The 12569-nt window shown below is 40.8% G+C and overlaps 1 protein-coding gene across 2 annotated transcripts; it reads left to right on the top strand.

Moving 5' to 3' along the window:
• The first annotated feature begins 788 nt into the window (after window positions 1–788).
• LOC125515415 (5' exonuclease Apollo-like) lies at window positions 789–6906 on the top strand. Of its 2 annotated transcripts, XM_048680884.1 has the most exons (10): window positions 789–1050; window positions 1164–1269; window positions 2496–2689; window positions 2764–2970; window positions 3583–4007; window positions 4158–4335; window positions 5664–5756; window positions 5884–6116; window positions 6262–6334; window positions 6577–6906. In XM_048680884.1, the coding sequence occupies exons 1-10, from the start codon at window positions 856–858 to the stop codon at window positions 6676–6678; spliced, it is 1806 nt and encodes a 601-aa protein (XP_048536841.1). In that variant the 5' UTR covers window positions 789–855; the 3' UTR covers window positions 6679–6906. The 2 variants fall into 2 exon arrangements, with proteins under 2 accessions (XP_048536841.1, XP_048536842.1); XM_048680885.1 differs by lacking the exon at window positions 2764–2970.
• The last annotated feature ends 5663 nt before the right edge of the window (window positions 6907–12569 follow it).

Genomic DNA, 12569 nt, shown 5'->3' with positions numbered 1-12569 from the left:
AAAGAGAATAGCCGGGCTCAGATTACATTGTGCAGCCCATCTGCTAAACGACACTTGGAGATGCAGCTCTATCTTACGCCAAATGAAATTCATGGAGAAAAGTCAGAAAAAATTGGGAGAACCAGGGATCGAACCCAGACCTCCTGATGGATGCTAGCCAGTCACATGCTTTGTGTGCTTGTGTCGTGTGAGGGTATATTTGTAGATGAACCAAACACAAACAGCCACGACTTAAGAAAAAAGAATCATTTTTGCCACTTAGGGGTGACATTTGATGACGGACAGGCAGAAACATTAGTCCCTTTATTAGTAGGTATAGAAGAATTGGCCATGTTTGTTTCAAAAACCAAATATGCAAGGAAAATCATGGATGCAAATGATTATAAATGCACATCCTAAACCTAGGGAAAATTTGGATGTGACAGAAATGCTCTAGTATCAAGCCAAGTTGCACTCCTCTCCAGTGATTATTGCTTGTAGTAATCCATGCATGCGTCAGTCCAACAAACATATGGGCTAATGTCCAACCAATAGGATGCTGCCAACACAACAAGCTAATTATACTTCTAGTTAAATGTTTAACTGTTTGTATTCGTGTCGAGAGCAGCCAGGCAAAGGTGGTACTAGGTAGGTGGTCGGACGTGTAAAGCCTAACCGTCCATGTAAAAGAACTAAAGGTGCAAATCAACTAAGGCGCTCTCTTCCTTCCTCCGGAAGGCACCACTTTCCCCTCAGCTGCTACCTGCTAGTATATAAACGGACGCAACCTAGCTACGTACTCCATCCACCAAAACAAGACAGCGCGGAGTGGAGAGTGGAGAACCAAGCCGTAGCTCCGGTAAAGCTTCAGCTACGATGAGGACGCCGCCGGAGATGCCGCTGGGTCTCCCCTTCACCGTCGACACATGGGGCCCATCCCGCCGCCACCGGTGCCACCGCTTCATCACCCACGCGCACACGGACCACATTGCCGGTGCCTGGGCCGGCCCCGGCGACACCGTCTACGCCACGCAGCTCACCATGCGCCTCGCCCTCGAACGCTATCCCCAGGTTAGATACTTGCTGCTGGAGAGCCTCGGTTAAATTTTGCTAGTTCCTGTTTGGTACGGTGTTTGTGCTGATTAATCGAGACCTCTCGTCCGGTTTGGTTGTATTAATTGTAGCTGGAGCGGGTTAAGTTTGTGGAAATGGAGGTGGGAAAGAGGTGGGTGGTGGACGACCCTGGCGGCGCCTTTTCCGTCACCGCCTACGATGCCAATCACTGTGCTGGTAATCTTGAATCTAGCAAGTTGGAGAACGGCCACACCGTCTATCAAATTCTCTCGTTGTCAATAGAAACCTCAGATAAAAGAATAATCTGCATCAACGAGTCATAAACAATTGAATGGAAATAATAAAGTAGTACTTGGGTGTACAGATGTACAACAATTATTTTTTGGAAAAAGGTGTAAAATACTCCAGGTAATCCTACAATAAAATTAGTAGAACACCAAGTTTTAAGCTTTCTACATCAAGTTCACACTTGCTTCCGCCACTACATACACGTAATAAGGCATTAAATGTTAAACATGGAGTTTCCTTCTGGGTAGACTAAAGCCTGAAGCCCTACTAGCCACCCAATCGATGTTTAGTGCTTTTTAACAATTGAGTTATATACTATATAATATTTGGTGTTATATCCGAGGAAGAAAAAAGATGTGCCTAACAAATAGGCCAATTCAAGAATTATACATGACCCAAGTCTCGTCTGTGTATATATAAATCTATTATAGACCACATGTGTGTGAAAAGTAAGTACACTGTGTATAGAATAGTGCCCATCGTTCAAAGAGTAATATGTCTGCATTAATATGAATAAAAGGAAGACCCAAAGAATCTACCTCTATCATGTATTAAGGTTCTAAATTTCAACTAAATTTCTGAAATTTTAGTAATTTTGGAGGGTACCAAAATATTTGTAAGCTTAAAATTTGGGAACAGATGCCAACTATTTTAAAAGAAACATAAACTTTTCAAATTTTGTTAAAATTAATTGGATTTTGATTGATCAAAATTTAGATGAACTTGTTTTTTTTTTAAATTTCGGTGAGTTATGGAAACTTACCATGACCAAAATTTGAAACCTTGTCATGTACTGCCCATATATTGCATAGAAAACTGAAAAAAAAACATACACACAACAACATCCAACAAACATAAATAGTAATTAATACAACTTAATATTTTTTTCTATTTATCAAAATATATTTCTCGCCAGTTGCCCTCTTCGCTTTTTATTGAGTCTATACATTGTTTCATTTTTTTAATAATTGATTAAGTTTCTAGAAGAAAACTATCAACATATACATTAGAAAATGAGTATCATTAGATCAATTCTAAAGACAATTCCACACTTATTAGTCATAAACATGTTCACATATTTAATAATACACGCGCTGCAAATTGAACATGGTTGGGGCTGGGCGGTTGACACTTTCCGTGCGCTGTGACTCCAGGAGCGGTTATGTTGTTGTTCGAGGGTCCATTTGGTACCATACTGCACACGGGGGACTGTCGGCTCACATCACATTGTGTGCAGAAATTGCTACTGAAATTGGAAGCAAATCTTTGCCGGTTGGACACTGTGTACCTGGACTTGACATTTCCCAAATTCCTCGAGTTTCCGAGCAAGGAGTCTGCGATTCAGCAGGTTTCCTTCTAGACTGAGGCTTTATATATGCTTGTTGTGACTTATTGGACTAAGAAACGGCTCCCTGATTGCAGGTTATAGCTTGCATATCAAAGCATTCGCGTGCACCTTTCATTTATCTTGGATGTCAAAGACTTGGCCAAGAAGATATCTTAAAAGAGGTGTCAAGGTCATTTAGATCGAAAATCTATGTTGATAAGGGACTGTACTTGGATTGTTTTAACACATTGTCCCACACTGTCCCTGAAATAATCACTGATGATCCAACTGGTCGCTTCCAGGTGTGTTAATCTATGAAATACATTCAATTCTGTTAATGCGACCTTCCATTATGTTATTTGTTTCTTCAAATTACACCCACATATGAGAAAATAATGTAATAGAGGCTACATATTTTCTCCAGCCCTCATGGTCACACTTTTCTCTCATTCATCTAATCACTTAAGTAACACGTACAGGAGATGCACGCACGCACACCAGCCACCACACACGGCCTCACGTCATTCTCCACTAACCACTAACTCCACGCACTATGCTCGCTAACTAACAACATCCAGTTAACAACCCGCTAGCTACATACTCTCTCCGTTCCAAAATAGATGACTCAACTTTATACTAACATGGTTATCCTCGGGACTTGCGCAACTCTCCTCAACGGCCATATGACCTGGGCGTCATTGGCACGTACACCACTCAACTAGCATGCACAACAGCTAGCCCACTAACATGATACACACACATGCACGTGCACACATGTCAAGATTTACTCCAAGAGTGAGAGAACATTGTAATATCATATTATGTGCGGCAAAAATTACTAAAAAAGATTACATCCACAACTTTGCATTAGGATTCTAGAGGTAAATAGATATTCTAACTTCTTAACTTGGCAGGTACTGCCAGTTCGATCCGAGGAGCTAAATAAGATAGCAGCCGAGAAGCTCGAAGAGGCAAGGGCTAGCGATCAGCCAGAACCTTTATTTATTCGTCCTTCAGCATGGCGGTATTCCAATGCCTATGCTCAAAACCGGAAACCCAGCCTAACAGAAGCTGAGCAGGATGGTAATGTATGGCGTGTTTGTTTCTCCAATCACTCCTCTAGTAATGAATTAGAGCAGGCACTGCAACTTCTACAGCCTCAGTGGGTCATTTCAACCACTCCCCCAAATTTTGCGAGTGAACTGAGTTATGTAAGGAGACGCTATTTATCGCACACCACACAGGGACATGCGCCATCAAGCATCTGTTTCCGCACAACATCCAGAGGGAAGGAAGACTATGAATATTTTATTCGAGGAATACCGTCCCGAGGGCAGAGGTAATTAGTTATGGAAAATGGAATCTTTCGTGAAACTCACGATACAGACACATTTCTCCCTTGTAAATTCTTGAAATGAAATTTGATTTAATTAATTGACTTCTCACTTCACTTTTGTATTATTTTCTTAAAAAATTGATGTGCATGAAGAAGCCCTAGAGTTGTGCAGATAGAAGAAACATGGGTGGACCATAGGACATTTGGACTATCAATGGGTGTGAACGGTTATACTATATCAAAACATGTTATCAACATGATGGGCAAAGCTATCATTTCAGAACAGCGTGATGCACATTTCTTGAAGCATGTGTTGCATTCCGAGCTTGGAGTGAGTGCATTTATTTTCATCCATCCCCATAAGCAATTTAATTAATATGTGATTGAGGTATATTTGTTTAAAGTGGTAATATCCTGTTTTATTGAATTTTACACATTACATCATTACATTGTTTGATAAAAAAATGTTTGTGTTTTCGTGGTGGTAGATTTGTTTTAGATTACTCCCACTAATTTTCTGTATTCATTAGCTTGTTTTAGTATTCCACTTAACCCCATTAGCTTGTTTTTACTACTTTTCGCTCCTTTTTTCACTAATTTTTTGTATTCATTGGAGTATGTATGTACTCCCACATTCAATACCTCTAAAATAAACCTACTAATCATGTTTATCATTCTTAATATACTTTGTTAATTAGTACTTCCTTCTTTCCGGTTTATAGGGCTCATCTCAAAAAAATCGTTTTTCCATTTTATAAGTCTGAGCTCTACTACTCATCATGACTTGTTCAGATTTCAACATGCTGCATGCAAGGATCAAGAAAAAACTAACCAATGCATGTTGAAGTTTTTGGTTATTTAATGGTCATGGATGCATGCATTGTAATTAATGCATCGGTAATACAACTTTTTAAGAAAAACGAGTGTAGTAATTAAGTATTTTTGCAAACTACGAAATTTATTCCACCACTCATCATCTATCTTGGTTGGAGAGATTTACAAATTGAGCCCTATAAACCAGAAAAGAGGTAGTACCCCCTTCGACTAGCCACAGTGGGAGTAACTTCAGCAGTAACATCGAGTCCAACTCAGCAAATTTGCTTATGTGGCAATGAGTTAATGAGGAGAGAGATAGTTGTAGTAACTTAGCTAGTTACTGTAACATCACATGTCCCAATGCAATATGAGTCTATAACCTAATAAATGAATCTTTGCATGTTACCACACTTAAGTTACTACCCACTATGAAGGTAGTAATATAGTCTAGGGATATGTGTATGTTACTCTCCATTGTGGCTAGGTATGTTACTAGTGTATGTTACTCTTCATTGTGGCTAGTCTTCGTCTAGGTGAATAAGTCATCTTAGGTTGTGCAACACAACCAAGGTGGAGAGAAAAACGAGAGAACTTAATGTTTATTTGCTAATTAATACCATTGTATGCAACGAACTGACCACTGCATGTTATGTTTGGTAGTCTCAAGTCATTAAAAGCATACACGCCCCACATCTCTTATTGGTTGATTCCTTTATTTATGTCAAAAAACAAGAAACATTTTGATTTTCATAAGGTGACTTACACACCTAGACGGAGGGAGTATATATCATTATATACAGTGATCTTATTTTTATTTTCCACATATCTATTTTTCTCATACAGAAAATGCTTCAAGGCCCCTCCCCATGCCGAGAAAACATTTCAAACTACCTATCTGAGCCCAACCAGGGATTCAAACTCGAAAACATGGATGCAGTGAGTATACATTTATGGCACTTTGTATAGTCATTTCTTATCACCATGTATAACATTTTCCAGTTTTTCATTGCTTCAATGCATGTACAAAACTAATCATTACGACATGACATGATCACCTCTGCAGGTTCTTGTACCATTGCTAAATTCCAAGACTTGGTACCTAGTTGTAGCAAATTTTTGGAAGAGACGGTTCGAGGTATTGAGCCCAATGGGGTGCACTGACGAATTGATAACACAAGCACAGTCTATTGTATGCAACTTCCGGGAAGATTTTCATAGTGCATATCCTCAGCTCCATAGCGTAAAAATCAAAGACATGGACATTACCTTCCATACCATATCAAACTCAGACAACGAGTTGAGTTTTATGCTCAAATATTTAATGCAATATAGCACAAACTTTTCCAATTTTTCACCATTTCTCTTAAATGTTAAATGGATTATTTTACGAACTAATTTAACCATGCCCCTTCGCTTTCCTTTTCTTTATCTAATTGGATAGATCCGACAGTGGTATATTTATCATGAAGGCATTAGATTTATATGATGGAGAGAAACATATCTTCTTTAACGATGTAAGTAGTCATTCCTCTCTTTTCTCATCTGCCATGGTTGCCTAAATACTCCCATATAACAATAGAGAAGTATGCGTTTTCAAATTGAGTAGGCATCACTAAAATGCCAATAAATCTTAGTAAATATTATTTCTCTCTAATCAAATGTGTCACATACAGTACTTTTTTCACATTTCATTAATAGTGGAAACATCTGGTTATGCTTTACTATAATGCTTATAACATAATTCATTGATTGCCAGTCTGACGCCGAAGGACTCCGTGAACACTTGGCATTATATTTGTTGCACCACAAGTATAATGAGATGCCCCACAGACATGTACAAGGTTTAGTGGGTCCCTAAAGTCAACTATCCGATTGTAAACTATGACTTCATGAAGGTGATCCAGATTATGTTTGTTACCATCTACGAGGAATGCTGCCAAGAGAGTTTATGAATGTATCATTTGAAATTGTCCACATGAAGCTAATGTTGTTGATCATGAGTTAGCTTGAAGCACAAAGATCTCCACTCCATGTTTGATTGGATAATCCACTTAATTTTATTTCACACCTATGATAATCTACTTAATTTTATTTCCAAACATGATACATTTTTAGCCTGGCCTTTTGTCTCAAGCTGAGTTTATTTCCCTAACTACATGAATTGGAGTATTTTGATCCCATTTGCTCGTGCCTGATGCTGTATTTGGTAATATTATTGTGGAGCTCGTATATGTACAGAGGTCTTGTTGCAGAAATGTTTGCAACAAAGGCCTTGTTGCAGAAACTTTTACAACAAATATTCTGTTGCAATTCTTTTTGTCTTTATTTTTTGCAACATAGATGATGTTGCGGGAGGACTACTACAACATGAATAATGTTGCAGATTTTTTTACTGAAAAAGATGACGTGTTTGTGGTATGAATCGAGAAATTTCTGTAACAAAGATAATGTTGCGGGTGTGCTTTTGCAACAAGGCCGTTGTTGCGGAAAAGAATAAAAGAGCACCGCCGACGGAGCAACGGCGGAGGCTAGAGGGGAGGCCAGAGCGGAGCTCAGGCATGCCCCTCGAGCGGCGGTCATGGCAGCGAGGCGACTGCGACGCTTGCAAGGCCATGGCATGCGGGGGTCGGGCTGCAGAAGCTGGCCCCTCTCACACCAGCGGCGCCGCGGACAGATATTGGCGATTGTTCCACGGCAAGCTTGAGGTGGTCGGAGTACCACAGGAAGGTGGCAGACTCGGCGGGAGATCGGGAGGAGCACGAGCAGTGATTTCTCTAAAGGACCCAGATCCTGCAACAAAGCCCTTGTTGCGATGAGATAGATTGCAACAACAGGCTAGTTGCAAAAACTTTGTGGTGGTGGCCATGAGGCACGTGGCATGCAGAGAAGGAGGCGGACGCCAGCCTGCGATTTGCCGGTTGATTTATAACGCTTTCCTAGAAAGAACCGGAAAGACGAGGTCGATCCGTTCCACATACATTCCGAGTACACCTGGGTCGACGCCACCGAGAAGAAGCGTAGGATGAAGGCAAAGAAAGCCAAGGGCAGGCGCGGCACAGCCCGGAAACAGTCGTCAAAAAGCACCTCCTCGGAAGGGGGCTAGCACCCTATGATGGACGGCTTTGAGTAAAACAGTGTTACATCATAGGCCTCCTTTGGTTCATAGGGTAGGAAAATCGTAGGAATAAGAAAGTCATAGGAAATGAGATGACATGTATCTCAAATCTTATGAGTAGGAATAGGAAAGGAGATGCCCTTTGATTCACATCATAGGATTTTTTCCATTGAGTCTAGGCTAATGTTTATTTTTCTATAAAATGTGGAGGATAGGAAGAATTCCTCCATAGGAATAGGATTTCATTCCTACAAACCAAAGGGCTCTAAAAGAATTTTTCCTATAGAAATCCTATCCTATGAAATTTCTACAAGATTCCTCTAAACCAAAGGAGGCCTTAGGTTGCCCCGGTGTCCGTCCATAAGATGTTTACTAGCAAAAATGTCCATGTGTTACAACGGGAGAAAACAACCCTCTAAACGTGGCTAAACACCTCACCCTCATGCCCATAACATAATAAACATGACTAATACCTCGTCATCAGGTTCATATCCTCCATTTCAATATAACTTCAGACACATATTTCCCCTTGTCGTCTTTGTCATCCTCGTCGTTGGTGGTCGTAGTACCAGCCATTAAACGAAAGTTGGCAAGGTTCAATAGCTGGATTGTTGAGCCGCCTATGTGTCCGACGAAGATTAAGAGCGTTGAAATAAGTTCTTTTATCATCTTGCTAATATAATATGGAAAAGCACTGCACATAATATAGAGATAATTCCTTATTTAACACCGTGTCTAAAGTTTATGCCGTATTTGACATCGATAAATAATTTCTTCTGTATCTAACAACGATTCTAAATTTTATGCCTTTTATAACACTTTTGTCCATTTTAAGCCTAAATGACACCTAAAAAGACCTTTTTGCCCTCATGTGCTATGTTTGTATGCGTGTGTGTGCTGTTGCGTGTGCGTGTGCACATATGTGTGTGTGTGTGCTACCGCATGCGTGTTTGCTACTGTGTGTGTATGATGTTGCGTGCCTATGTGTTGTGTGCATCCGTGCTGCTTGGGTGTGCTGCTGTGTGTGTGTTGTCTGTGAGTGTGCTGCTGCGTGTGTGGGCTGCCTGTGAGTGTGCTGCTATGTGTGCGCGTGTGCCTGTGTGCTGCTGCGTGCGTGCGTGTCCGTGTGTGCTGTTGTGTGCGTGCGTGTGTGTGCTGCTGTGTGTGTGTGTGTGTGTGTGTGTTGCTGCATGTGTATGTGCTGATGTGTGTGTCCTACTGCCCTCACACTGATGTTGCCTATGTGTGCTACTGCCCCGCGCACACACATATCACGTGAGGTGCAAAAGAGTTCTTTCAGGTGTCATTTAGGCTTAAAATAGACGAAAGTGTCGTAAAAGGCATAAAATTTAGACTCGTTGTTAGATAGAGAAGAAAAAGTTTTCCAGTGTCAAATAAGAAAAAAAAAATTAAGATAATATTAAATAAGGAATTGTTTTCATAATATATGTCCGTGTTATCATGTAAATTGAGTAGTTTGTGTCAGGTAGACCATGAAACTTCAGTTGGACACTTCATGCATTTTGACAGGACTCACTGAGCCGAGCGAAACAGGTCGTACTTGAAGACGCGACAGAGAAAACAATTCCTTACATATCCCTAGTTTAATAAATTGAACTAAAATAATATATCAGGTGGGCATATTTCAAAAATTCGCCAAGTTTTATTGCTAGCAACTCCTTCCATCTGAAATTATTTATCGTAAAAATTGATAAAAGTAAATGTATGTAGAACTAAAATACGTTTAGATACATCCATTCCTTTGACTAGTATTTCTGGATGGATGGAGTATAAATTAAAACATTTTAGCTATAGTACCTCCCAATTTCTTTTCAAAAAACATGTTCGCAATTTCAAAATTAAATTTCCAAAAATATTTGTATTTTTAAAATGTTTGCAAATTCGCAAAACAATTACAACAGTGCCTCCTAGTTTAAAAAATTGTTTGTGTTTTTAAAAATACTCAGTTTTCAAAACAAAAAGAGAAATATTTTTCTTTTAAACTTGTTTGACTTAAAAAAATTATTAACAACTTCGCAAAATTTTGGCATTCTAAAATATATTCACTTAAAAAATATTTTCCTCTCAGTATCTGACGCGACTACATACTTAACTTAAAATTTCACGCTTCTAATAAAACATCTAGTCTTGTTTAGTCTAGTGGCTAGCTTTCTGAGTGCTGTACCATGAATGCTGGGTTTGATTCCTTGCGGCACATAATTTTTTTGAATTTTTTTTAATTTCCAAGCGCGGGTTGTTTGTACGCTAATGGGCCGTCCCGTTGCGGCTCTGTGTGTTCTGCGATTATTTTTTTGACAGAAACGAATCGGGAGAACCAAAAAACGCTCGCACGAGGAAACGGGACGTACGAAAATTATATGGATCCCACCGTGAACGAAAAAAATTGGAGAAACATTCTTTTTTTAATATTAGGTATAGATTAGGTGCCGACGGCGGGGTTGCTGCCCGCCGGGCGCAGACAGGCGATGTCGTCTGAGACAATGCGCGGCTTGTACCCCGAGGAAAGCACAGGATAGATTTTTATACACTGCTGCTAGTTTGTAATTCGATTCTTTTCTTTTTTGTCCCCCGCCGCTGCTTTTTCTTCATGTTGGATGTATGTTTGCTGATGATGATACGACCTTGTTTGTTATTATTGTTGCTGTTGTTATTTAAAAGATGTGTTTGACAGGTGGAGGAAGCTGTTAGTGTCCCGCTGTATGAATACTTGGAATATGTAGTTAATTTTTTTTTGAAAAGGAGGTTAAATCCCGGTCTTTGCATGAATCGATTGCATGCAACCATCTTTATTAATTATTCCACCACGGTCTTACAAGAACATATATCAAATGACGCGAAGCCATCACTCACACTTACGAATTCGATAATAAGGAGTGATGTCACTTCCCATATCTACAACCAGTGTCGTCGCCGATCCATCCATATCAGTCCCGTATCAGGCATCAGTGCAGGATGTGCGCATGTACAGGGCCCCCAAATCAATGGGGCCCCAAATCAGTGAGAGTATCAGTGAACTAGTGGACTAATTTGCAAGTAGTATTAGGTATAAGCATCGATAGTTTAATAACCAAAACAGGAATTTACCGATACTACTCCAAGGAAGTAAATTAACTCAGCCAACTAATACTAGTACATGGGAACTTGCACAAATTAATGTTCCAGCCTCTCCTGACGCATGGTTTTTTTATTCTCTTTTTATGAGATTCTCACGCATGGCTCTCTATCTCTTTATCTTCGGCTTCTTTGGAGATTAGGCACAGTACCCCCTCCTACTCCTTATCAATCTTCACTCCTTGATCCGGAATTTAGTCTATAATCCGCATCAATCTTCACTTCTTGATCCGGATTTTAGTCCATAATCCTCATCAATCTTCACTCCTTATTAAGGTTCCACTCCCAATCCCCCGTCTGTTAATTCTTTGCAATTTCCCGAATATAATCCATTGCAATGAGGCCAAAAAAAAGAGAGAGCATCCAATAGGTAAAGTTCCACTCCCAATCCCCTTCTACTACTAATTTTCTGCAATTTCCCCAAATAATCCATTGCAGTGAACATCAAATAGGTACTCTTCTACTTTCAATCCTCCTTTTTTTTGGTGGTCTGTTCTTCTCAAATCTTAAATTGGTAGGGCTGCATATCGGTGTTTCTCTTGATAGCTTCGCTATTTGTTGCCAGCCCTACGACTTGTGTGGATCAGCATCAATTGTAGACTGCGATTGGAAGCTAAGGTTTTTTCATTTCTTTCTATATCTATGCTCAGTTCTTAAGTGTTGATGTATGTCTCTTAGCTTTAGTTTCTGCAATGTCTTGAGATTTATGCAAAAAAAATCAGGTAATTCAGATGAGGAAGTATAAGTCATGACATGAGAACATAAGAAAATGTGAAAAATGCAAAGGGCCCATAATTTGATTTCGCACCGGGCCTCCATTTTCTCAGGTACGGCCCTGATCCATATAACGTATCGGGACTAACAACCGGTGCAACAGACCTAAAGCGCACACCACATGCACACGTTTTAGAAGCCGCCATCTTCGTCGGACCACTGACCCATCTTCAGGAGATAAGTCCGCATCATCCTTACCAGTCCGGACATCCGTCGACGCCACCACGGCGCCAACGGCACCACCGTCATGCGCTTGTCCGTCCAGGCATTAAGACTCTGGAAGGTTTGTCGTGCGTAGCACCTGCCAACCAGACATGTCTCAGCGTAGCACCTGTCGCCCATGCATGACTTGACAGCTCCACCGAAAGCTTCGTGCAAGACGGAGTCGCTCCACCTCCTGCCTGTGCCTTCTAGTGCTGCTCCACAAACGATGCTCCCAGAAGAGAAACCGTCACCGCAATACCGCCACCGTCTGATCTGGAGAACCAGATCCTATGGTTTCCCCCGAAGCAGTGCTCATCACCAGCAACCGTCAGGAACCCACACAGTGCCCACCACCACTCAGCCCTCAAGGCGACGCCTTCAGGAAGGTCACGACATCAAGAACGCCACCGCCGCCCACCGGAGTTAGGGTTTTCACCCGAGAGGTAGAGAGGGAGGAAATGAAGGAGCAGACATAGACCGACGTCTCCAAGAAGAAAAGCGGCGCCCTTGAGCGAGCGCGAGCG

The sequence above is a fragment of the Triticum urartu genome, chromosome 6, assembly GCF_003073215.2.
Source record: "Triticum urartu cultivar G1812 chromosome 6, Tu2.1, whole genome shotgun sequence".
NCBI classification, from domain to species: domain Eukaryota; kingdom Viridiplantae; phylum Streptophyta; class Magnoliopsida; order Poales; family Poaceae; genus Triticum; species Triticum urartu.
Note: the sequence above shows the minus strand (reverse complement) of the source record. Positions and strands in the feature narration are given on the sequence as shown.

What these genes read in the sequence shown, in the direction of transcription:
- LOC125515415 (XM_048680884.1), top strand. Translation starts at nt 856, where the DNA reads ATGAGGACGCCGCCGGAGATGCCGCTGGGTCTCCCCTTCACCGTCGAC. An exon ending in CGATGCCAATCACTGTGCTG is followed by an intron (nt 1,270 to 2,495) that starts GTAATCTTGAAT and finishes CTGTGACTCCAG; the next exon opens with GAGCGGTTATGTTGTTGTTC. An exon ending in ATCCAACTGGTCGCTTCCAG is followed by an intron (nt 2,971 to 3,582) that starts GTGTGTTAATCT and finishes TTAACTTGGCAG; the next exon opens with GTACTGCCAGTTCGATCCGA.